General features: G+C 39.3%; 1 protein-coding gene across 7 annotated transcripts in view; it reads left to right on the top strand.

The window, feature by feature from the left end:
- Window positions 1–27,153, top strand: part of TEX14 (testis expressed 14, intercellular bridge forming factor) — a 427,022-nt gene that overhangs the window by 278,962 nt on the left and 120,907 nt on the right. For all 7 annotated transcript variants that reach the window (XR_012688029.1, XM_075195065.1, XM_075195067.1 and 4 more), the window contains one exon: window positions 25,732–25,799. Coding sequence is in view for 6 of the 7 variants with exons in the window: in XM_075195065.1 (XP_075051166.1) it covers window positions 25,732–25,799 (68 nt within the window). In the remaining variant the exon portion in view is untranslated. The remainder of the gene's footprint in view (window positions 1–25,731; window positions 25,800–27,153) is intronic.

Raw genomic sequence — 27,153 nt, 5'->3', positions numbered from 1 at the left:
AGCTAACAGTAGCTGAAGAGCAGCCAGAGCCAACAACAACAGGAGAAGAGCAGCCACAGCCAACAACAAGTGCATCAAATGATAACACAATAACTGAGGTTGTCTCTACTGAGGTTGTCTCTAATACAGATGCCACAGGGATTGAATATGAGATTGTTCATCTGAGGAAAGATTACCTTGCATTTGAGTATCAAAATGACATTGGTTTGTGGACAATTGACAATATAACAAATGAAGTACGTGACTTTTGGTGCAAGCAAGGTCCCGTGGAATGCCAGCACCATGATGATGACTTTTCTCTATCCGAAAGAGTATACTCCAATCACAGAAGAAAATGTTCACGTGCTTTGATATTCAGAAAACACATAACTGGTGAAACAATTAAAAGGGAATGGCTAGTGTATTCTCCTTCAACAGGGAATGTATGTTGCTTTGCTTGTGTTCTCTTTGATGGTATTCATGGAGTGAAAACACAGTTTTCTCATGGTGGATTTTCAGATTGGAAACATGCTTATACACGCATTTCAGAACATGAAAAAAGCAATGGACATAGGACCTCTATGATGACATGGATTTCTAGGGGTAAAGATCTTGGACGAATTGATTCCATGATGAAAATTGAATTCACAAAGGAAAAGGAATACTGGGCAAAAGTACTGCAAAGAGTAGTTTCTACTATCAAATTTCTCTCATCCCGGGGATTAGCTTTTCGTGGCGATACAGAACTCCTCAATTCTCAACACAACGGCAACTTCCTTGGCATTCTTGAATTACTTGCTGAATATGATCCTTTTCTTAGTTCACATATAGCAAAATATGGTAATCAAGGTAGAGGAAAAGCTTCATATTTATCTTCAACAATATGTGAGGAAATCATAGAGATTATGGGAAACAAAGTTTTGAAAACCATTGTAGAAGAATTCAAGGATGCCAAATACTTTTCCCTAAGTGTTGATTCAACACCTGACAATTCTCATACTGATCAGTTGACTGTAGTTGTTCGATATGTTAAAAAATCAGATTATAAGGTTGTTGAACGTTTTCTCACTTTTATTCCCATCATGGTACGTCACACTGGAGAAGATCTTGCCAACATTATCTTGAAATACTTTCAACAAATTGGAATTGATGTAGCTAATCTAAGAGGACAGTCCTATGACAACGCATCAAACATGTCAGGATGCTACAAAGGGCTGCAAGCACACATTACAAATATCAATCCTCTTGCGCATTACATTCCATGTGCTGCACACTCCCTCAACTTAGTAGGTGTATGGGCTGTGGAAAGCTGCATTGGAGCTATATCATTCTTTAATCTAATACAAAAAATTTACAATTTCTTTTCTGGTTCCACTCAACGTTGGTCAGTAATGCTTCAGTGCCTCAAGGATGAATATGGAAGTCAGTCTACATTAGTAGCTAAAAGGACATCCGATACTAGATGGTCTGCAAGGGCTGATGCTGTAAAGGCTCTGTCTAAAGGCTACAGCTCTTTTTAAAAGGCTTTGCGGTTAATCTCAGAAGATTGTAACCAGAAAGCTGACACATGTTATGAGGCAAATATTATTCTCAAACAACTGGCAAAATTGGAAACAGTTCTCTTGGCAGACTTCCGGGCTGTCATACTTGAGAGATTTAATCAAGTCAGCAAGTCACTTCAAGGTGAAACACTGGAGCTTCAAACAGCTATTAAACTTCTAAAATCTCTACTAGATTTTTTGATGACACAGCGAAATCAGTTTGAAGTGTTTGAAAGTAAAGCACAAGATAAAGTTGGAGATGCACAATACTGTGATGAACATAAGCGACAATCGAAAAGAAAAGGAAGCAGTGTTGGTAATGCTAATGATGTTATTTTGTGAGGAAGAGAGAAGTTTAAGGTGGAAACATATCAACATTATAGATAACTTATGTTCAGATCTTGCACATCGCATTGAAGCATACAAAAATGTTCACTCACTATTTGGTTTCCTAGTTGAATTCCCAACAATGAGTGATGCAGACATTTCAACAGCAGCAGCCAAATTTCAGCAGATTTACTCAGGTGACACAGAGCCTGAATTTGTGGCCGAAATTCTTCACTTCAAGAACTTTGTAGCGGAATTTGATGAATTCAACACAAAATGCTCAATCTCTAAGGGCTTCTGATATCTACAACCTTGTAGCAAACAATGGATTAACTTCTTCATTCCCCAATCTTGAAATAGCACTGTGGATTTACATGTGCTTGATGATAACTAATGCTACTGGAGAAAGGAGTTTCTCCAAGATGAAACTTTTGAAGAATGCATACAGATCAACAATGGCACAAGAAAGACTCAATAGACTTGCTCTTATGGCAATAGAAAATGATATTCTAAAGGGTTTACAATTTAACGATGTTTTAGAGCAATTTGTTTCAAAGAAATTATGCAAAACAAAGTTTTGATTTTTATTTGTTTATAAGTAACCCTGTAAGAAAAAATAAAATTTTGTATTTAACTTCTTTTTGGCATTTTGAAAATACTGATTTGGTATATTAAAAGAAACACAGCTCAAACTACTTATGCCCAATCCGATATTACTGGGGAGACCCCAATAATATCGGATTAGGCACAAGTCCGCTTGACAAAAGGGGGCCTCACAGTACCCCTAGCACAGGGGCCTACAGTGTCTTAATCCGGCCCTGGATGGCTTGTTTAATATAGAAAGTTTTCCCATTAGATGTGGATTTAAATTGAGTGATAGCTTGAGTTTGATTAGCATTGCAGCTTTTACATGCCTTGGAGTCCAAACAATAATGAAATCCATGTGACTCCTTTTTATTTGATTCTGTCAGAGAAAAAGGAATGAAACTTCTTGTAAGTATGTTCCGCAAGTTCTTAGCCTTCTTATAGATGAGTTCTGGTTTCTCAGACAGAAAATCCTTTGCATCTTCATCTAATTTTAAAATATGCCAATATTTTTGGATGATGTCTTATGAGTTATAAAAGAAACTTCCGGGACAGTTGTTTCACCAACTTTTTTTGTTCTTATTATACTTAAGAATAGTTGTTCTTTCTAATTGTTTCACCTTTTCCATAGCTGAATTAACTGATTTCTCATCATAGTTCCTTTCTAGAAACTTTAGTCTCAGAAGTTCACTTTGTGTTTCAAAAATATCTTTATTAGTGCAGTTTCTTCTTAATCTCTTAAATTGTCCTGATGGTATGTTGTTTATCCAGCTTCTATGGTGATTACTGGAGGCTAGTAGATAATTGTTAGTGTCGACTTCCTTTGTGTAGTTTTTAGTTATGACAAAGTTGTCCTCAATATAGATAGTCAAGTCAAAAAAATTTACTTGATGGGTACTAACTTCAGCTAAAAACTCCATATTAAGTGTATTACTGTTAATTTATTTGAGGAATTGCTGGAGGACTTCATAACTTCCATCCCACACAAAGAATTTGTCGTCTATATATCTCCACCATTGTATTAGATTTTGAGCGAAGGGATTATTAGTCCATATAGAGTCATCCCCCCATTTGGCTACAAATAAGTTGGCATAGATTTTACATCACATATAATGGAATGGAAGGATACTTACATTCTGGGCACATGTAAAATCTCTCTACACCTGTATCCACCACGCGGATGGTTGCTCACACTCGTACCATTACTTATGCCATCACACGGATTTGAAGAATGAACAAATTAATTTCATCATGAGTTCCATCGAATATATACTTCAACACAATTATTTTTGGTACAATGATAAATTTTACAATCAGATATCAGACACAGCTATGGGGACTCGCTTTGCCCAAAGCTATGCCAACTTATTTTTAGCCAAATAATTGTGTTGCTTATATATGTTTCTATATGTTGGGCCTCAACATCTGTTAGCTGTCCCTCCGCCGAGGAAGTCTACATATTGTTTAGGGGCTCCCGCCTTTTGCGGGACCTCACCCGTGCTTTTTGATGTTTCTATTATGCTACTATGTAGCTTTTGTAAGACTCTATCTGTTGGGTCCACTATAGCTTATCTGTCCCCCCATACTGAAGGCTCGTATCCCATACTACATATCACCTAAGGGTTCCCGCCTTTCGCGGGACCCCACCCGCTCTTTAGGCCTAGAGCTCTTCCCTGCCCGTTTTGACACTGAAACCCCTCCACCTACCTGCTTGGTTTAATGCACTGTTGACAGGCCTGACTCATGCTCTCACTATGTTACAATGTTTTGATTGTGTGTTATTATCTGTCGGGCCTTAGATTCTGTTTGAGGCTCCCCCTTCTATTGAGGGTTGGTCTCACAGACTCTCAGCGCTCTCCCTATTTACTCCTTTGCCTCTGGCGGTGCCCTCTCTTTGCGCCTCCCTATTATACTTGCCGTTTGGGCCACCACCGTGACGCCCACATGGTCAATTGGCATCTTTTCTATTTTACTCTGGTTGCCCCTAGGGAGGTATGATAAGAGAGCGCCAGATGTTACAATATTGTTTAGTTCATTACGAGTTAATGTAATGTAAGTCTATTCTGTATAGTTTAAATAACTGGTTGTATTACTGTGTTATGCTACTGTGTTATACATACATTCCTTTGTTCCTCACCATCCCTCCCCCTCTTATCTCCCATTACTCCCTCTTTTTACTACTCCTCTACCATAAACTCCCCTTCTATCTTCCCTTTCCATACTACCCGGCTGCTCCGCACATCACTACATTATTCTTTCATTTCCAGCGCCCCGTCTCAAAACAGTAGGAGGGTGCGGACCTCGCCCCCACTATTTGGATCCTCCTGATGCATCCTTCGGATGTTCTGCCACACCCCCAGGAGCTTTAGGCTCCCTTGCTGACCTATGTGCCTTATTGGCTCACAGCCTCCCTTCCCAATGTTGGCACCACAGGTCCCGGCCTATTACGCCGTATGACCACCTCCCTCCAACCTCCCTCCATCCCCTTCTCCCCGCCCCTTTCTTACTCAAATAGACCACTATAAGCTAAGGATCTTTTTTGCTCCATTCTCCACTATATGTGCCCCAAGAACCACCCAGATACCACGTCAGGTTTACTTAGATCTCCCACCTCACCCTTTTATCTCTTGCTCTCATTTTATCTTCCTCTCCCTAAACGCACATGGGTCTTAGGGTCCTTTCCTTTAATGTAAAAGGGTTAAATAGTCCCCAGAAATGAAGTAAACTTCACATGACCCTTACATATCATAGGGGAGACCAAATTTTCATACAGGAGACTCACTTTCTACATGACTCTCACTCTGAACTCCGTTCTAAATTATATCCCGACTCATACCATGCCTGTGATCACTCAGCTAAAAAATGAGGGGTCTCGATTTTACTGGCACGTCACCTCACGTTTGAGCTTAACAATTCTCTCTCTGACAAAGACAGACGTTATCTCATTCTGATAGGTAAGCTAAACAACAAGCTCTGTACACGAGTAAACGTTTATGCCCCTAACACCAACACCACTTCTTCACCAAACTAGATGCCCTACTGACTCGTTTTAGACAGGGGGATCTTATTGTAGCGGGCGACTTTAACACTGTTCTGAACACCACCATCGACCGTTCTACCCCGGTGGCCGCTGTTCCGCTCTCAGCAGACCCACAATCCACTAAATCCCTCCTCAGTCTCATGAAATCCCAGCTTCTATATGAGTCCTGGAGAGTGAAGGAGCCGACTACATGCGATTACACATTTTATTCTTCACCCCATGGCTCATACTCCCGTATAGATATGATCCTGCTCAGCCATGATTTGGCCCTAAACCTCCAGGCGGGCTAGATCCACCCATTGACTTGGTCTGACCATGCCCCCTTTATAATTGACAACTCTGACCTCCTACCCCGACCTCGCCCAATGACCTGGCGTCTTAATGACTCCCTTCTTCACAATACGAATATAGTATCTCAGATTAGGACTAGACTGGAGGACTACTTTGAGTTAAATGATATTCCAGAAGTCTCCAAAGCCACAAAGCGGTCTTGAGGGGACACTTGATCAGCATGGCCTCCAGACACAAAAAAGAATACCTCACCAGAACCAATGAGCTCTCCATCCAACTTCAAACCCTGGAAGCCCAGCACAAAGCAACCCCTGATCCCGCAAACCTGACAGCCCTCCTGGAAAACTAGAGCCAAACTAAACCTCCTTCTCTCTAAACAAGCGGCCACACACCTTAAATGGCTCCGTCAGACTTTTTATGAAAAAGGAGACAAAGCTGACAAAATTCTTGCATCACGGCTGCGTACAGCAAGAACCCATAGAAATATTATTGCTATCCGTGATTCACATAACCAGTTAACTCACGATCCAGCAGATATCAGGTCAGCATTTCTACACTTTTACACTGCTCTTTATAACCTCCCGGCTCCCGCTTCCTCCCCAACACTGAGAACCCCCTCCGCCATGATCACTGAATTTCTTGCCAAAGCCAGCGTACCTAAATTTTCCCACCAAGCCCTTTCACTTTTCATTGAAGAGATCTCGACAGACGAGATCCATGAAGCCATCAAGGGACAAAAAAGTGGTAAATCCCCAGGCCCTGACGGCTTCATGACCGCATACTACAAGAAATTTTCTGATTTGTTGGCCCCTCATCTCAAATCCCTTTATAACAACACTCTCCAAGGTGACCCTCTCCCATCAGAGATGCTAGAGGCCAAAATTGTAGTTATCCCTAAAGACGGTAAAGACCCGCTCCACTGTGCTAGCTACAGGCCAGTCTCTCGCCTCAATCTAGATTTGAAAATTTATGCCAAAATCCTAGAAAACCGTCTGAATGCTTTCCTCCCTTCTCTGATCCAGTATGACCAAGTAGAGTTTATCCCGGGATGCCAGGCGAGGGACAATACCAGTAGTGCCATTGACATCATCCACATTACAAATTCCAGGAGATCCCCAACTATTATGCTCTCTCTGGATGCTAAAAAAGTATTTGACAGGATCTCTTGGGACTTTATGAAAGCGGCTCTTGAGTTGTTCGGCTTGGCTGGCGACTTCCTCACTGGCGTCCTAGCATTATACACCACCCCTACTGCTAAAGTCCTGATTAATGGCACTCCCTCAGAATCATTCTCCATTCAAAATGGAACACAACAGGGTTGCCCCCTTTCCCCTCTGATATTTGCTCTGATAATTGAACCTCTGGCTTCCCAAATTAGGTCTAATCCTAGCATACAGCGGGTCAAGGTGGGTAATATGAACTCCAAGATCTCACTCTTTGCAGACAATATCCTCCTATCGCTTACCCAACCGGGGATCTCCATACCCAACCTATATGCCTTCCTTCAGAACTACAGCGATGTTTCGGGCTATAAGATAAACTACACCAAGTCAGAGGCCATGCTGCTTCACGTTTCCCCTTGGGATACCGAGCTCCTCCGGGCTAACTTTAATTTCAAATGGCAGAACAGGAAGATCAAATACCTGGGTGTTTTCCTCACTTCTCGTTATGACCTCCTCTTTCGTGAGAATTTCCTAACCCTTTTCTCCAAGAGGCAATCCGACCTGACCTCCTGGAACCGCCTTATTATTTTGTGGCTGGGCAGGATCATAGCTGTCAAAATGAACATACTCCCCAAATGGCTGTACCTCTTCCAAACCCTTCCGGTAGCCGTCCCTGCCTCTTTCCTTGCCAGCATCCAGAAGGCACTCACCCACTTTATTTGGAACCATAGATCTCCTAGAGTCTCAACCAATATCTTAAAATGACCAATCCCTGGAGGAGGAAGAGGCCTTCCCAACATCAAATTATACTATCCTACCTTTCGCAAATCGTTGCCTCCTACGCTCCCTCTGGCTCCACTGCATGGCTTGATATAGAAGCGGCCCATCTAACACTGCCGGATCTCTCCTCTCACTGGGGCGTATCACCCACCCGTCGCCCCCCTGCTGTTAAAGCAATCCCTTCCATCAAATTTGATGCTATGCTCTGGGATTCCAACTCCTTCAAACTAAAACTTTCAACTGCAATATCTCCTTTAACCCCCATCTGGCATAACCCGGTGTTCCCTCCCGGATCTGCCTCTACGATCCACCTTAAGTGGTCTCTTGCAGGGCTTAAATTTCCAGTAGATTTTTCCAAACATGGCCGCTGGCTTTCGCTAGTGGATCTCCAAACACAAGCCCCGTCCCAAATCCTCAGTCCCTTTGAATTCTTCCAAATTAATCATTTCTTGTGATCCCTGGCACCAACCTATTTTCTTAGGGACCTTACTCCCTTTGAAACTCTTTGTAGAAGATATCCCTTGGACAAGGGCATGATTTCTCAAATATATAGCATTCTTCTCACTTCTGCCCTTCCCTCTCCAAACCCTCATGAAGACGAGAGGGAAAAGGACCTTGTTTCCTCCCCCGGATGAAGAGGCTTGGGAGGGCATGAGATTGGGGATAGCTACATGCTCTATATCAACTAAACTCAAGGAAACCTCTTACAAACTTTATTACCGTTGGTATTACACACACAAGACTCCATAGAATGTTTCTCTCTTCCCCGCCCTGCTGTTGGCGGGACTGTGGCCAAAGGGGTACGATGTTTCATATTTGGTGGTCTTGCCCGATTATCACCACCTTCTGGGATTCAGTCCATAGTGTCCTAAATACCCTTTTTGAAGCCCCCATCCCGAAAGATCCCTGGATATTTCTTTTATGTTACCCTCCCCAAGACCTGGACAAATTCTCCAAGAAATTAACTGCCCACTTCCTGACAGCAGCCAAATCACTCATAGCCCTTAATTGGAAAAAGACCTCACCTCCATCCCTTTTGGCTCTCAAGTGGCAGATTTGTCACGTGGCCGCTATGGAGGAGATTACGTACTACCTCCATGATAGAGGCCACGTCTTCAGTCAAGTCTGGGCTCCATGGCTAGCTGTGGAACACACCTTCCCCCCTCAACGCTCCGCGTTCTCCGACCTGACCCATGTGCGATGACCCTAACCCTGTCCCGACACATATCTCCCCCTCTGCTATAGGCTCAACACACCCTAATTACCCTCTAAATACTTACAGTGCTTATCTTTGTGGCCCTAGCCCCCTCACACCCTCCCCCACAATCCCTTTTGGTACTACACCCATTTTATATTACTCTTGTCTAAAGGTTTCCTAATATGCGATACACCACAATAACTGTTGTGATTTTACTGTGTATGCTACACAGTGTTATCGTTTTGCTGTGTGTATTTTCTTAATTGACCACTGAAAATAAAAAATTATAAAAAAAAAGGGTGTTAACTTATTTGGCTTCTGGTGTGTAGCTAAATATAAAATAGGTGTACTCAAGCACTTATGTTGCTTGCATGGACCAGATGTTAAAATGAAATCCAAAGGCTGGAAAGGGTAAATTTTGGCTTAGTGGTGTTAGGAACCCCTCTAGCTGGTACAGCACAACCCGGAGTCTGCTCTGCCACTTTGGTGTTCACTGGAGCCCCTAGTGGTGGGAACAGACTTGGCCGCAGACTAACAGAGGGTCGTGAAGTGCGTACCGGCTGGGGAGAACCCAGGAAAGTGGAGTGAGGTCCAGGCAAGAGCCGAGGGCCGGCAGCAGACAACGAATCCAATAAAGAAGCCGAGGTCAAGGGTCACAAGCAAACAGGAAAGTCGGTAAACACACCAGGGGTCGGGGTCAAAAGAAACACAGACAGGGTCCAAATCCAGGCGAGGGGTCATACACAGGCAATCCAACAGAATATCCACAGGACAGGAACAAGGAGCAGAGCAAGTCAGCAGAACTAGTAACAGAAGCTAAAACTGGCAGTGAGGCTGCAGACCTCACTGCCTTAAGTACAAAAGGCCACCAATCAGAGCTTAGCTCTAAATCATGCACAGCCCCCTGTAATGATTACATTAATCAGCCCACAGGCTGACCTGTCACACATGCTCCTGGCTACTCAGCCTGCCGGAGCGCCTACATTCTATTTTTGATGTCCGGCTGTTGCCCTGGCAACGGTCAGGCCAAAATACTGGAAGTGACGTCCCGGTCATCATAACGACGGCCGGGACGTCGGAAGGAGGTAATGTGTGTCTAAAAGTACCCCCCCCCTTGAGGAGGGGTCAAAGAACCCTGACACCCAGGTTTCCTAGGAAATTTTTTGAAAAATTCTTTTAAAAGTTTGGCAGCATGAAGCCGTCTTCGTGGAATCCAGGACCGCTCTTCCAAACCACGATTCTTCCATTGAACTAGGAAGTGCACCTGCCCCTGCATTCTCTTAGAATCGAGAATCTTTTGAATGGTATAATTCTGCAGTTTGTTCCTATTCTGCGCAGGCGAACTTGATGACTGGGATAGATTAGAGTATAACACAGGCTTAAGTAGAGAGCAATGGAATGTGTTGGGGATCCTCAGTGAACCAGGAATTTTCAATCTGAAAGCTACAGCATTGATCTGCTTGATAATGGGGAAAGGACCGATGAATTTAGGTCCCAGTTTCCTGCAAGGCTGTCAGAGCCTAATATTGCGTGTGGACAGCCACACTTTCTGGCCCACTTTGAGGGAGCAGGTGGTACGGTGGCAGTCCGAATTTTTTTTTGCAAAAAATGACACTCGTCTTAAAGAGGACTGCACTTTTTTCCAGGTGACCTTGAGATCAGCGGCTGTGGAACGAATCTCTAGAATGCCAGCAGATTTGAGGGAATATAAGGAATTGGACCTGGGATGAAAACCAAAATTACAGTAGAACGGGGAGGTTTGAGTAGATGAATGAGATGAATTATTGTAGGCAAGCTCCGCCCAGGGTAGCAAGGAGGACCAGTTGTCATGAAAATCTGAAGTATAACACTGTAAGAACTGTTCTAAGGACTGGTTAACCCTTTCAGTTTGCCCATTAGACTGAGGGTGGTATGCAGATGACAGACTAATCTTGATTCCGAGAAGGGTACAAAAGGATTTCCAGAATTCTGCTATGAATTGGGAACCACGATCGGAAACGATATCAGTAGGGAGTACATGGAGACGAAAAATATGTTGGATGAACAGGACGGCCAAATCTTGAGCGGTAGGAAGCCTGGTTAGCGGTATGTAGTGTGACATTTTGCTGAACCGGTCTACCACGACCCAAATGGTATTGTGTCCTGCAGAGGGTGGTAGATCGACTATAAAGTCCATGGACAAGTGTGTCCAGGGTTTAGCAGGAATGGCCAATGGGACCAACTGGCCTACTGGACGAGTCCTGGGGATTTTATTCCTGGCACAAACCTCACAGGAGAGGACATGACTTTTGACGTCAGCAGACAATGATGGCCACCATACAGTGCGGGAGAGGATTTCCAATGTTTTATAAATTCCAGGATGTCCTACAGTCTGACTATCATGTGCTTCAGCAAGGACCGCTTTCCTTAAATGAACTGGGACAAATAAGCATCCTTCTGGAGTATTATCAGTAGCTAAACTTTGAAACCTTTAAAGCGTGATGCTCAGGTCTTGGGTTAACCCAGCATGGACTATGGAAGAGGGAATGATAGGCTCCGGATCTGTAACTGGAACATGATGTGCCAAGAGGCTTCTAGACAGAGCATCTGCTCGGACATTTTTAGAACCTGGTCGGTAGGTGATCACAAAATTGAAACGGGTGAAGAATAACGACCAACGGGCCTGTCTGGGATTCAGGTGTTTGGCCGACTGTATGTATTGTAGGTTTTTGTGATCTGTTATAACAGAAATAAGATGTGTAGCGCCTTCGAGCCAATGTCGCCACTCCTCAAAGGCCCATTTAATCGCCAACAGTTCCCGGTTGCCCACGTCATAGTTGGCTTCTGCTGAAGAGAACTTACAGGAAAAGTGGGCACACGGATGCAAGCGATGAGTATGAGGGTCCTTTTGGGATAAAATGGCACCAGCACCGACGTCGGAGGCATCAACTTCAAGAACGTAAGGTACTTCGGGATCTGGGTGTCTAAGGACCTGGGCAGATACAAAAGCTTTTTTTAAGGTTTCAAATGCACGGCCGGGACGTCGGAAGGAGGTAATGTGTGTCACGGCGGTGCCCGCAGCCGCCGCGACTGTCTAACAAGTGGGTGTTCGTTTTCCCTGAAAAATTACTGTTTTTATCATTGCCGGAGATGGAGTTAACATATACTTAAAAAGGTATGTCTTTTTTGATATCCAAACATTTATAAGCAATTTGAGGACAAGTACCCATTGGCACAAGGTTAGATATTAATCAGGAGTTTAAAGAAACTTTTTTTTATACTTTTCACCATCTAAAGTGTTTTTATAATGTTTCCATCTGAATTTTTTTTAACTACCTCAAAAGTAGGCATGAACTCATTTTACGGTTCCCAAGGACATAATGTGGGCAGGTATTTGCCAGGCTGACAAATAGGTGGAAAAACAAAGAAGGAATAGGCTAAGACCTCTCTATATACCAAGGCACTACTGAAAAAAGAGGACTGATGAAAAATTATGAATTCAGTTAAAATATTCAATGAGTCTTTTAATAATCTCCGGACAAAAATCCAAGATATATAGATTTTATTCTTTATCACTCCCCAGTTCTCTTGTTTATGTACTCACTAAAATAGAAGATCTTCCACAGTAAATCATACAATCACAAACCGATACACCAATCAATTTTTACTATCCACAAGTGTCTTATCTGTGTTCCTTCTCTGGGATTCCTTGTAATAGAAGAGTCAACTCTTTCACAATCCACATGCATAAAATCAAAGCAATAAAAAAAATTGTGTAATTCTGTTTGGTTTTCTGTGCAATCTAAAGTTAAATCCTCATTCTATTAACTCACACATTATAAAGAGTAGGCAATATCATAAAATAAAACTCCACCGATACCATCATGCAGATAATCCCTTTTGCGATAATACTCACATCAGAAATGTATTTTAGAAGCTCTTTACGTGGAATTTGTTAATTCCAAAACTGGATAAAGCCAGGTTTCCAAATTAGGTAAAGACTCTTTCCCTTTTAATAGATTAGTAGCACTCCAAACTTCAAGTTTCCTCTTTCAAAATATGTATAGAGGCAAGGACATGAAAGAGATATCAAGCGTAATTCCGTTTATTAAACAAAAACCACAAAGACACGATGTATGTACTCACATATGAAAGTTAAGAACAAATCACTGGTTAAAAGACATAATGAATGTGATTGATAAGACCCATACCAAACAAGAGTCAAAATGTGGTAATGAAGCATTTGACATGTAAACCCGGGTATTGTATACAAGCTCCAAGATGGAATAGCAGCCACTTGCCCAGTCTCATGTCAAAGTAACTGATAAAATCCTTTGTTCCCTTTAATACACCAACTTGTTTCATCCTTACAGTCTTTTTTAATTTTTAGTTATTTATAGAAGGCAGTTACAATCACTAACTTTTGCATACATACAAGAAAGTATTAAATACTGTTATGATTACCTGGGTGTTTGCAATTATAAGGAATCCAGGATAGGTGAAGGATATATCAGTTTATTGAAGCACAATGTTAGGATTCTGTCCTTATTTTGAATTTGGCCTGCAGTACCTCTGTGCTACCATGGGTTAAGTCTTCATCATCTGATTGGGATCATGATCACCTGTGGCTGGCCTTTTTAAGACTTCCTTTTCCAACAGGCCAGTGCCAGTTTGTTTGCTTTTGCTGCTGCTGGTATCTCTGTCAAACTCCTGTTTGGATTCTGACATTTGACTGAAAGTGGTCTGAGCTACCTCAAAATGCTAACTTATTACAATAAAAGGTAATTGATCTGATGTGGCGCTTCACTCAGTGTGCAGCCTGATATATGTAAAGGAGTGTCCACTATTCTCCTACAAATAAAGCATAGAATACATATAATAAACATATACTTAGCGCGCACCTTTTTCACATCTCACAGGTGATAGGGACTCCTATATTCCCTTCACTGGATGACCCTTATCTCTCTCCTCAATTGGAGTTCCTATAGTCTGAAAATCAGACTCATGGAAACATAAAATAAATGGAGAAATGATGGTGCAGATTGTTATAAATAAACATGTGAAAGTCCACAAAGTTCCCGGAAAAAGAATGTAGTCTTCAACCTCGTGATGGAAACGAAGGAATACCACCGTTATTCTTGTGACTTTAATGCACCATCTCCCCCAAAGGTATATGCTTACAAGATGTTGGCTTTAATAAAGCATCTCAAGTTATCCTTTCTGTATACCGTTTTCAAGTTCCTCCACAGAGTAATAGCATGATGTACCAGATAAAAAGAAATAAAAAACCAATCTGGTGCATTATCATAAAAACACCATTTAATATATATCTCCAAACAGAGACCTGTACATATAAAACATCAAGGATATCCCCAAATGGTAATGTGTGTACTCATACCAGATAGATTCAGGATATTCACATGGAAATTTCCTCCACAGTATCAGTCCCCGATGTGACAGAATCCCGCTCACACTTATCCTTCCAACGCGTTTCGACTCTAGGTCAGAGTCTTTTTCAAGGTAGGATAATAGTGTCATATCGCCTCTATATATATCCCTGTTTATATCACGTACCACATAAAAAAGGAAGCAGGGGGGAGTTTACTATCATAAACGAGGCTTGGATGTAATCCAAAAGCACTCGTCACTTCCGGTATACGCGTGTCTCCAAACGCTCGTCACTTCCGGTGTACGCGTGTGCCATAGAAAAGTCCCAAACTACTTCCTAATATTCTAAAAACGAGGCTTGGATATTCTCCAAAGCCCTAGTAACTTCCGGTATACGGAAATCATGCACAATCAACTTTATTAACATGAACAAAAAAATCCTGATATGAATTCTTATTAGCTCGAGGGGAATAAAAATCGCTTAAATTGCTGTTATAGATGTATATTAATTTCAAGATTATTCAAAAAGTTCTGTGCGATCCTACATCATACCTTCTGAGGACACACATACCATAAAAATACAAAAATACAAAGATACAAAAATACAATTTTTTAAAAAAAACACTTTTTTAAAAAAAAATACTTTTTTAAATACACTTGTTAAAAAAGGTTTCTGTTTGGAATTATGGTGAATATATAAAAGTATTCAAACACAAATACAGAACACCAACGGAACAACATTCCAGATATCAATGTATCTTAAGCAAAATTACCCAAATACAAATATATAAATATCAAAGAGTAGGCAAAAATATACACATATAGAAGGGTAGACAAAAATCCGATCGTTTCAAATCTGTAATTCCTCATATTATTCTTCTTCAGTTGTCATCATGCTTCCCAATAAGTTTATATCAAATGTCTCAGACAAAGGGGTAAAAGTATATGGAGACATAGAAGAAGAAGGAAAGAAAACAAGAGTGTAGTTAGAAATGCAAACAAAGATTCTCTGTTTGTATTACAAAGGCTTTTTATCAACTCAATATAGAGATATAGTATTTATATGAACCACTTCAATTCAAACTCTATATTAAGACCCTTAGGGGTTAAGGTCTTTAATAAAAAAATCCATTTCATTTCGGCTTTTGAAAGAGAACCAGCCGTATCTCTATTTTTCCAACTGCTCTCTATTACTTGTATACCACAAAATTGTTTGATATGTTCTGGTGTGCACATATGTTGAGTTTTAAAATGATTTGACACTGAATGAGTCTCCAGACCTTTCCGAATGTTGTATATGTGTTCGCGAATTCTAGTTTTTAAGGGGCGAGACGTCTTCCCTACATAGAATTTGCCACATTGACACTCTATGATATATACAACATTAATCGTGTGACACGTAATGAACTGTTTTATCTTAAGTTGGTATCCATTTATGTCTAGACATGTAGTCTTACTTGACTTTGATTTTACTGTTCTACAAGCCAGACACAGTCCGCATCTATGGAAACCAATAGTTCTTATTGATTTCCTATTATCTTCTGGTAATGAACTTCTTACCAATTGGTCCTTAAGATTGGGGGCTTTTCTGTATATAAAAACGGGTTTTTCTGGTAATAGACTTCCTATAATATTATCCCTTAACAGAATACCCCAATATTTCGTAACAATTCTCTCAACATGTTTAAACTCTCTATTAAACTGAGATATGAACGCCCAGTCATACTTATAACTCCGATCTTTAATTTGTTTCTCTTTTGGAGTAAATAGACTATCCCTATCAATTTTTAGCACTTTTTCCTCCACTTGATTTAATGCATTAACATCGTAACCTTTATTTGCAAAGGCTGTCTTGAGGTTTTTAATCTGCTCCCTACACACCTGATCATCACTGCAATTGCGTTTCATTCTTTTCATTTGACCATAGGGTATATTGTCTAACCACCTATGATAATGGTGACTATCATATTGAATATACCCCATGGTATCAGTAGGTTTCTTATAAGTTTTAGTTTGTATACCTTTCTCATCTATATAGATGGTGATATCCAAAAAATGTATGCATGTCTCACTAGAATTGAAGGTGAGTTCAATAAACTGATTATTCCTATTTAGATGTTCACAAAAGGCTTGAAGATTCATCTCTGAACCTCTCCATACAAAGAAAATATCATCAATGTATCGACACCAGGTGACCAGGTCCGCCCCAAAGTCATGCCCTGCCCACACATGGCACTCCTCCCACGAGGCCATGAAAATATTGGCATAACTAGGGGCGAACCTGGTCCCCATGGCGGTGCCGACACACTGGAGATAATACGAATTCTGAAATTTGAAATAGCTATTAGAAAGAATAAAACCAATACTCTCAGTTAGAAATCTTTTAAAACCTTCAGAATGTGTGGTGATATGGAGCTTCTTTTCTACAGCTCTAATACCTAAATCGTGACGAATTATCGTATATAAGGACTTCACGTCCGCTGTTACTAAAATATATCCGGGTTTCCAATCAATGGAGCGTAATTTCTCAAGAAACCCACCCGTATCCTTCAGATATGATTCGGCATTTTGTGCCAAAGGTTGCAAATAATGATCGACCACCTCTGACAGATTCATAGTAACCGAACCAATGCCCGAGACTATCGGCCTCCCTGGGGGTTTCTCGGGGTCCTTATGAATTTTGGGGAGCGTATATAAAACAGGTATTTTGGGGTGTGGAATGTGAATAAAAAGGGCGAGAACATCTAAATAGGAATAATCAGTTTATTGAACTCACCTTCAATTCTAGTGAGACATGCATACATTTTTTGGATATCACCATCTATATAGATGAGAAAGGTATACAAACTAAAACTTATAAGAAACCTACTGATACCATGGGGTATATTCAATATGATAGTCACCATTATCATAGGTGGTTAGACAATATACCCTATGGTCAAATGAAAAGAATGAAACGCAATTGCAGTGATGATCAGGTGTGTAGGGAGCAGATTAAAAACCTCAAGACAGCCTTTGCAAATAAAGGTTACGATGTTAATGCATTAAATCAAGTGGAGGAAAAAGTGCTAAAAATTGATAGGGATAGTCTATTTACTCCAAAAGAGAAACAAATTAAAGATCGGAGTTATAAGTATGACTGGGCGTTCATATCTCAGTTTAATAGAGAGTTTAAACATGTTGAGAGAATTGTTACGAAATATTGGGGTATTCTGTTAAGGGATAATATTATAGGAAGTCTATTACCAGAAAAACCCGTTTTTATATACAGAAAAGCCCCCAATCTTAAGGACCAATTGGTAAGAAGTTCATTACCAGAAGATAATAGGAAATCAATAAGAACTATTGGTTTCCATAGATGCGGACTGTGTCTGGCTTGTAGAACAGTAAAATCAAAGTCAAGTAAGACTACATGTCTAGACATAAATGGATACCAACTTAAGATAAAACAATTCATTACGTGTCACACGATTAATGTTGTATATATCATAGAGTGTCAATGTGGCAAATTCTATGTAGGGAAGACGTCTCGCCCCTTAAAAACTAGAATTCGCGAACACATATACAACATTCGGAAAGGTCTGGAGACTCATTCAGTGTCAAATCATTTTAAAACTCAACATATGTGCACACCAGAACATATCAAACAATTTTGTGGTATACAAGTAATAGAGAGCAGTTGGAAAAATAGAGATACGGCTGGTTCTCTTTCAAAAGCCGAAATGAAATGGATTTTTTTATTAAAGACCTTAACCCCTAAGGGTCTTAATATAGAGTTTGAATTGAAGTGGTTCATATAAATACTATATCTCTATATTGAGTTGATAAAAAGCCTTTGTAATACAAACAGAGAATCTTTGTTTGCATTTCTAACTACACTCTTGTTTTCTTTCCTTCTTCTTCTATGTCTCCATATACTTTTACCCCTTTGTCTGAGACATTTGATATAAACTTATTGGGAAGCATGATGACAATTGAAGAAGAATAATATGAGGAATTACAGATTTGAAACGATCGGATTTTTGTCTACCCTTCTATATGTGTATATTTTTGCCTACTCTTTGATATTTATATATTTGTATTTGGGTAATTTTGCTTAAGATACATTGATATCTGGAATGTTGTTCCGTTGGTGTTCTGTATTTGTGTTTGAATACTTTTATATATTCACCATAATTCCAAACAGAAACCTTTTTTAACAAGTGTATTTAAAAAAGTATTTTTTTTTAAAAAAAGTGTTTTTTTTAAAAAATTGTATTTTTGTATCTTTGTATTTTTGTATTTTTATGGTATGTGTGTCCTCAGAAGGTATGATGTAGGATCGCACAGAACTTTTTGAATAATCTTGAAATTAATATACATCTATAACAGCAATTTAAGCGATTTTTATTCCCCTCGAGCTAATAAGAATTCATATCAGGATTTTTTTGTTCATGTTAATAAAGTTGATTGTGCATGATTTCCGTATACCGGAAGTTACTAGGGCTTTGGAGAATATCCAAGCCTCGTTTTTAGAATATTAGGAAGTAGTTTGGGACTTTTCTATGGCACACGCGTACACCGGAAGTGACGAGCGTTTGGAGACACGCGTATACCGGAAGTGACGAGTGCTTTTGGATTACATCCAAGCCTCGTTTATGATAGTAAACTCCCCCCTGCTTCCTTTTTTATGTGGTACGTGATATAAACAGGGATATATATAGAGGCGATATGACACTATTATCCTACCTTGAAAAAGACTCTGACCTAGAGTCGAAACGCGTTGGAAGGATAAGTGTGAGCGGGATTCTGTCACATCGGGGACTGATACTGTGGAGGAAATTTCCATGTGAATATCCTGAATCTATCTGGTATGAGTACACACATTACCATTTGGGGATATCCTTGATGTTTTATATGTACAGGTCTCTGTTTGGAGATATATATTAAATGGTGTTTTTATGATAATGCACCAGATTGGTTTTTTATTTCTTTTTATCTGGTACATCATGCTATTACTCTGTGGAGGAACTTGAAAACGGTATACAGAAAGGATAACTTGAGATGCTTTATTAAAGCCAACATCTTGTAAGCATATACCTTTGGGGGAGATGGTGCATTAAAGTCACAAGAATAACGGTGGTATTCCTTCGTTTCCATCACGAGGTTGAAGACTACATTCTTTTTCCGGGAACTTTGTGGACTTTCACATGTTTATTTATAACAATCTGCACCATCATTTCTCCATTTATTTTATGTTTCCATGAGTCTGATTTTCAGACTATAGGAACTCCAATTGAGGAGAGAGATAAGGGTCATCCAGTGAAGGGAATATAGGAGTCCCTATCACCTGTGAGATGTGAAAAAGGTGCGCGCTAAGTATATGTTTATTATATGTATTCTATACCTCAAAATGCTGTTCAGTCAGACGTGTCTCAAAGAACTTTTCAGTCAGAGATGACAGACAGTGCTATAACCTCCAAGTTCTGTGCCCAACCCGGGCATTCTGCAAAGTTGTGTGCTCAACCCGAGCCTTCTGCCAAGTGTGCTTAACCCAAGCCTCCTGTCAATCATGCCCAATCTGGGCCTCCTCTCAAGCGTGCCCAGTTGGGCATCCTGTCAAGCATGCCCAGTCCGGACTTTTTGTCAAGCATAATAAGTCCAGGCTTCTGCCAGGTGTGCTTAGCCCGACCCCCCAGTGTAATGTGAATCTGAGCTATCTGCCCCATCCAAACTTAATCTTTCCTGTCCTGCCATACCAGTGGGAGACTCTTATCTTTCCATCCCAGTGGGGAACACCTCAGCGACTGTTGCCCAGCCAGGATGTCCAGAAGCTGTTGCCCAGTTAGTGTGTACAGTGGTCTCTTCTAAATCTTCAGACCCTCCTCCAATTTTCTTCGGTGTAGACCTCAAACAGTTTTCTGCAATCCTTCAACTATGTATAAAGCAGTTTGAAGAATCTCCAATATATTTTATAGACGAGTTTAACCAAGTCATTTTAATGATTTCAGAGGTGAGCCACAGACTTCGACCTTCTCCCTTCTTAACTATGATGTCCCCATTATCCATAATGCTATGGACTTCATTAGCATAATATGTCAGAAATACACTCCATTTACAGTCAAATAAGCCCTTGTTTCAGCTCCTATGCTTGTCCATAAATCATCAATGCATGTGGCTATTATCATTCAATCTATGTCATCTAAAAAGAAAATTAATAAGATGGAAAAAACCCTCCCTATGCCGCATCAGTCACAACAAATACCAATTACTAGTTTCATGGGCACATCACCATTTTATATTTGACTCTGGGCTGGGATTCAGATTCAGAAAGTGAATTTCTTGATGACCATAGACTGCTAGTTGACAAACTATGTCTTCTTATACCCTTAAAGAACCTGGTCCTGTCTGCATTCTGATGGAAGGGTCTCAATTGTCTCTCCTAGGAGTTATCATAAAAAGCATAAAGAGAAGAGCCTGAATTTTAGGAATGTGTGGCGTCTGGAATCCACTCCCTAAAGGGGGAAGGGGTATATTAAAACTCTGTCCTTATTTTAAATAGATCGGCGAATTTATTAAAAGTAAGGAAAAGTGACAAAGATTGAATAGTAAGTGATATAGATATAAGAAAAGATTTCCCATGAGTAAGCCTACATGGTGAAACGTACGTCAGGTCATGTGTGACGCATGACGTCCCAGACCCAGAAGTAAGAAGCTGGTCAGCGGGACATAGCCTCGATCGTGCTGAACTCCAAGTTAGTCTAATACTTAATAGCAGCTTAGAATGGTGCGATACTTTGGATTATATAGTATGACGCTATTTTTGAAGGTTTAATAAGTATAGATTGTGCCTATAAAATAATTGACGGCTAATGGTATTAGCGTTATGCTATTGCAAGGGACTTTTTTCCATGGCACCAGCTATTTAATTTCCCCCTTCTTTGACCATTTAGAGTGTTCTATATGTATTACCCATTCCTAACAGGAAATACATAGATTACATTAGAGTGCAATAGAGGCATGTATAGTAACAAGGAGATTTCTTCATCCCATGTAAACAGACCTATTGGCTAGTACTCAATGGGGTTATTACACTCAGACTCTAACAATCTTATTTAAAGCGTATATTACAACAACTGCTGTGATAATTATATTTGATATTGTTCCATATTATTTTAGACCTTGGAGTGGATGCACTAGATAAATATATGAGGAAACATAATCCATAAATAAATAAAATAATTATTTTGGGATTTGGTCTCGCTCTGATTGATAATTCATTTATAATATAGAACCAATACCAGTGGATATATTATGTATAATCACTCTCATATATAAGGATTACTAACAACAATATTAATGTATGGGACTGGCATCCCGGAAGGGTCTTTTTTTTATATCTATATCACTTACTATTCAATCTTTGTCACTTTTCTTTACTTTTAATCAATTCGCCGATCTCTTTGACACCTGGTTATCCGATTTTAATACAGTTTTTTAATAAAAATCATTTTTGTAAATTTGACTGGAGTGCCTCATTATCCAACTTTTTTCAGGTGATGCTTATCACCATCTGTGTCCTTTTGTCATATTTCCTAGTTGGGAGAGCACCCCCTCATACTATACCTTTCAATTATTTTATGAGGTAGATATATTGAGGATAGTCCTAGCCTTAGAGCGGAATAGAACCACTCTTTCTACTTATTTTAAATAGGCCTGCAGCAACTCTGTGCTACCAGAGCTGTTGCTGTTATACCTGGACAGTTTCTCTTTGCCTGCAAAGGGTTAAGCCATCATCAGCTAATCAGGATTGTCATTGCCTGTGGCTGGCCTTTTTAAGACTGCCAGGACAGGACAGTTGCTGTTTGTTTGTCTTTGCTACTGCTAGTATCTCTGTGAAACATCTGTTAGGATCCTGACTTCTACCTAACATTTGACTCATGCTTTGTTCCATCGCCCTGCACTGTTTATTGTGACCCAGGCCCTGGCTACATTTGACCTTGCTTTGTTGTGGATCTCCCAGCTTCTGATTCCTGGCTTGCATGACCCTCCTTTTGCCTGATTCTCTTGTGATCATCCAGTGCTCCTGACTAACCTAGTAATTAATTCTTCTTGAGTCTGCACTTCATCTGCTAAACCTGGTAACCTGAATCTGAGCTTCACCATTTGTACCTGGCAATCCAATGACTCCTGCTTCATCTATTATACCTGGACATCAGTCTTTCCTGCTCCATTTACCTAGCTAACCTGATTATCTTGACACCTTTTTTCTTTCTTTAACTAGACAGAGAAGTTAATTATGCTACAGAGAAATATCAAGTATCATCTATTTTTAATATTGTCATTCTATTAGTTTATGCTGTTTAAGAAGGTCCTGCATTTTATTCTCATAGGGGCTTTAAAGCAATTGATGTAATATTGGATGAATCATTCATTGACTATTTTAGTGGGTTATGTAGTTTTTGAGACATTGTTTTTTTAAATGGGAAATTATCCCTGTGTTCTTCTTTTTAATAGGAAATAATATTTTCACTGTAATAAGTTTGTGGATAGATGTGATATTGTAATAAATTTGTTAGAAGATGAATTTGTACTTTGTTTGTTATGCATTTAATATGTTGGTTTATTTTTATATGTTAATTGTTCACGATTATTAATTTGTTTACTGATTGCGATTGTTTTCATAGGAATTTGCAGTAACTGATGTAGTATTGGAAATAGCTCTCCCTGATTGTTTCAGGGGGTGATGCTTTTTTCGATAGACTATTTTTTAAATGGGCTATTTTTCTCGCCCTCTTTATAATTAACAATGGATGCTGTTTTAATTGTAAAAGTTTGTGGATAAGTGTGGTTATATCATCCACTCCTTACATGATAACCTTGTGCTTTGATTGCTTTAATACTTTATTCTATGCAAAAGTTAGCGATTGTAATAGCCTTCTATAAATACCAGAAGGCTTATTAGTATCCCTTAAAAACAACTGTAAGGTTGAAACGCGTTGGTAGATTAAAGGAAACAACGGATTTGATCAGTAGACATGACCTTGACATGAGAATGGACAAGTGACTGTTATTCCATCGTATAGCTTATGTATAATACACAGGTTCATATGTCAAATGCTTAATGACTACTTGCCGACTCCTGTTTGGTGCAGGTCTTAACAGTCACATTCATTATATATTTTTTTAACCTGTGATTTGTTCTTAATTTTTATATGTGAGTACATACATCGTGTCATTGTGGTTTTTTTAATAAACAGAATTATGCTAGATATCCCTTTCATCTCCTTGTCTCTATACATATTATAATGGAGGAAATTTAAAGATTTGAGTGCTAGTAATCTATTGAAAGGGAAAGTCTATGTCTGATTTAGAAACCTGGATTCAGTGTTTGAATTAACAAATTCCACGTGAAGAGCTTCTAAAATAAATCTCTCTTGTGATTTTTATCACAGCAGGGGCATCTGAACAATGGTATTGGTGGAGTTTCATTGCCTACTCTTTATAATGTGTGAGTAGTTAGAATAAGAATTTAACTTTAGATCGCTCAGTAAGCCACACGGAATTACACTATATGTTTTTTTTTATCCTTTTGATTTTATGCACGTGGTTTGAGGGAGAGATGACTGTACTGTTCCAAAGAGTACCTGACAAGGCACTTCGATAAGACACTTGTGGATCGTAACACTTGTTCGAATCTTCCCTTCGTGTTTGATTGATTTACCGTGATAGATGTGCTACAAATATCTTCCATTTTGGTGAATACATATAAAATGGAAATGACTTTATTATATTTCATCTTTTTTCATCAAGTCTTCTTTTTTCAGTACTACTTTGGTATATAGAGAGCGCCTAGCCCGTTTCTTTTTTGTATTTCATTTATCACAGTTAAGTGTGACTGTGTCAGGATTGTGTGTGGGCTGCATTCTATTTTGCGCCATTGTTGTATATATATTTTGTGATCAATTGTGACAAATAGGTGCATCTGCACATAAAAAAGTGCCTTTTCTATGCTCTAAACACACAATTGCATCTTTCTATGTGTGCTATGGGAAGTGCATTACATTTTGCGCTGAGCATTCTGCAGTGTGCAGAGAAAGGAAAGAGGCGGAAATAAGACGTCTGGTGACATCCATCTTGCAGATCCTGGTGCAGGCAAAGATTATGTGTGACAGTATTTGTTTTTCTCCCTGTCTCTCTTCTATTTTGATTTCATGATATCCTTGTTCAAACACTGATATGACATACTTGCCTACTCTCCCAAAATTTCTGGGAGGCTCACGAATTTTGGGGAGTTGTCCCAGACTCCCGGAAGAGCAGGCAATCTCCCTGATTCTTGTAGAGGGGTGGCATTGTGATGTTGTTGGAAAGGGGCTTAATGGCGGGATCGCTGGACACTAGTAAGTTAGTGTTGGCCCAGATAAGCTCAGTCTGCCAAACCATGGTGCTCGGTCCATTCTTTAAAAAAAATATTTAAAACCAAGAAAAAGTGTGTTTTAAAACAATGCCTTAAGCGGCCCCTTAACCTGTCGGCCTCTCAGGATAACTCCCAGTGAGTTGTATGGCCAATCAGCCCCTGGGCTAATGATAGTCCAGTCCCTTTAAATTCAGGACATTCATTTGCATTTGTGTTTATATTCTCCACATAAGCATAAAGAACATATTTACTTCATGCAACAATAGCAATCTTTGTTGTTTTTGAAGTTTTTGTTTATGGTTTTATCATTATTAAAAACTCATTAATGATTTTTGTCCTCCAATTGCAAAGAGCACATGATAAAACTGTTAATTTGCTGTGTATCATAACTGGACATTTGCCCAGTTTCCTATTTGTGAATCTTATATTTGTGTAGGAAAATGTCCAGAAACAGAACTGTCAGCACACCTGTATATTATTATTCATCATGTAGTTAATGTGTGCTGAAGGCATATATACATGTACTTAGTATGCTATGTTGATATTTAATATCATTAGAAAATAAAGCTTAACTTTCCAGATTACTTAAGGGCTACTTTCTGGCTTTACATCAAATTCAACGAACTCTTGAGCATTTATGGTCGGTGCTTATTACACAATGCTGCAGTGAGAATATGCTTTGAATGCTCTGCTAAAATCAAAGAGAAACTATTTCTTTTAACAGGTGTTATTTTTAAATTCTGTGTTAACTTCAAATTTCTTTACACACACAAGTGCAGTTATCAATTAAAATATATTAAATTAGCCTAATGAATTTTCCAATATTTATTTACATGTCCTTTATATGTTTTACAAGATGTGTTTGTTTGTTTAAACATTCACATCTATGTTTTAAATATCACTGAACTACAGTTTAAATCATCATATACAGTCACCTCATGTGACAAGAAGGTTTGCTTTTATACCATACCCCCAAAAACTTTTATAGGCTGGCTAGATGGCAGCAAAGACAACATTATGCAATACCTGCAAGCAAAATAAAATATGTTTATTTTTTATACTAGGTAAAAGACACAAGTCCCAAAAGGATGAGAAACACTGTGAAATCCCAAAGGGAGTGAAGCCATCCAGAGTAAGTATATGAAGAAATCATTTTCAGAATTTCAGATACCGTAGGATAGTTCTCTGGTTTTCGATATTAATTTCAAAACATATTTAATAAAATTATAATAACTTACAGTGATACTGTGTTCTTAACATGATAGTGCAAATACATAAGCTAAATCAGTAGGGCTCATTTACTAATATTATATTTAGGTGCAATTTGGGGTCAGAGCTTACTGTAATCAGTATTGAATTACTCACTAGCTATCAAACTTATCCCCCCTATGACTGTGTGCTGGAATGGAATTCTAACAGTAGTCCCCTGAATGTAATAGAAACCCATAGTCTAGAAAGTTTTCAAAAACACATTTTGCTCTTTAAACGTTTGCATAAAGATTCTGACACAAAAAAAGTGTACTTACTTGGGTATGTACAGTTGCACATGTTTTCATAAATCCAACTCAAAACGCAGTATACATATCATCATTATCATCATCATCATTTATTTATATAGTGCCAACATATTCCGTAGCGCTTTACAATTGGGGACAAACATAGTAAATTAATAAACTGGGCAAAACAGACAAAGAGGTGAGAAGGCCCTGCTCGCAAGCTTACAATCTAATACACATGTACATAAGCATATACTTATGTTACATGATATTGTAGAGATACAGTTTGACAGTGTTAGTAGTAAATACGAAAGGTGCCTTACCCTATTTCTATACACTGTAATGTCATGAAGTGACATACACAAGAGAGGAGAGTTTCACGACCATGTTATTAATGAATGGAGGTTCCATGTAATATGTAATGGGATACAACAATCCCCCCACATATACACATACACATTGTTTACCTTTTTAGAAATCCAATGGGAATTTTTTTCCTGTACTAGTAATGGAAATTACAAATAAATATCCAAATAGATGGACACAACTTGATATGGTATAGTAAACATGATATAACTGTGCCATTCATGAATGAAGTACCATCAACTGGAGGGGTTAATATGTATGCAGCCAATAAATAGTTGCTAGGTAATTTCTGCAACATTGCTTCATCATCATCACATATTTTACACCAGACCTCCAGTAACTGCAAAATATATGCCTCTTAAGAAGCCTATCTGGAGATGTGTCCAAGTCTCATTAGGTCACATCTCTTATGTGAACATGCCCTTATTGTACTCTGCTACCATTTGCTCATCCCTATTGTTCCTCTCCAGGGGCAAGATACTCTGAAATGATGCATTGTGGTGCGCAGGCAAAGTCTGGTATTACATATATTTACACCACAAAAATTGATATATGCCCAACTAAATGAAGCCCATTATGAGCATAACATGTAAAGTGTGTGTTTTCTATATGTCATAAAGTAGC

This window comes from Mixophyes fleayi, chromosome 2, assembly GCF_038048845.1.
Source record: "Mixophyes fleayi isolate aMixFle1 chromosome 2, aMixFle1.hap1, whole genome shotgun sequence".
Taxonomy (NCBI): domain Eukaryota; kingdom Metazoa; phylum Chordata; class Amphibia; order Anura; family Limnodynastidae; genus Mixophyes; species Mixophyes fleayi.
The sequence above is the reverse complement of the archived record's forward strand: the minus strand, read 5'-3'. Positions and strand labels throughout refer to the sequence as shown.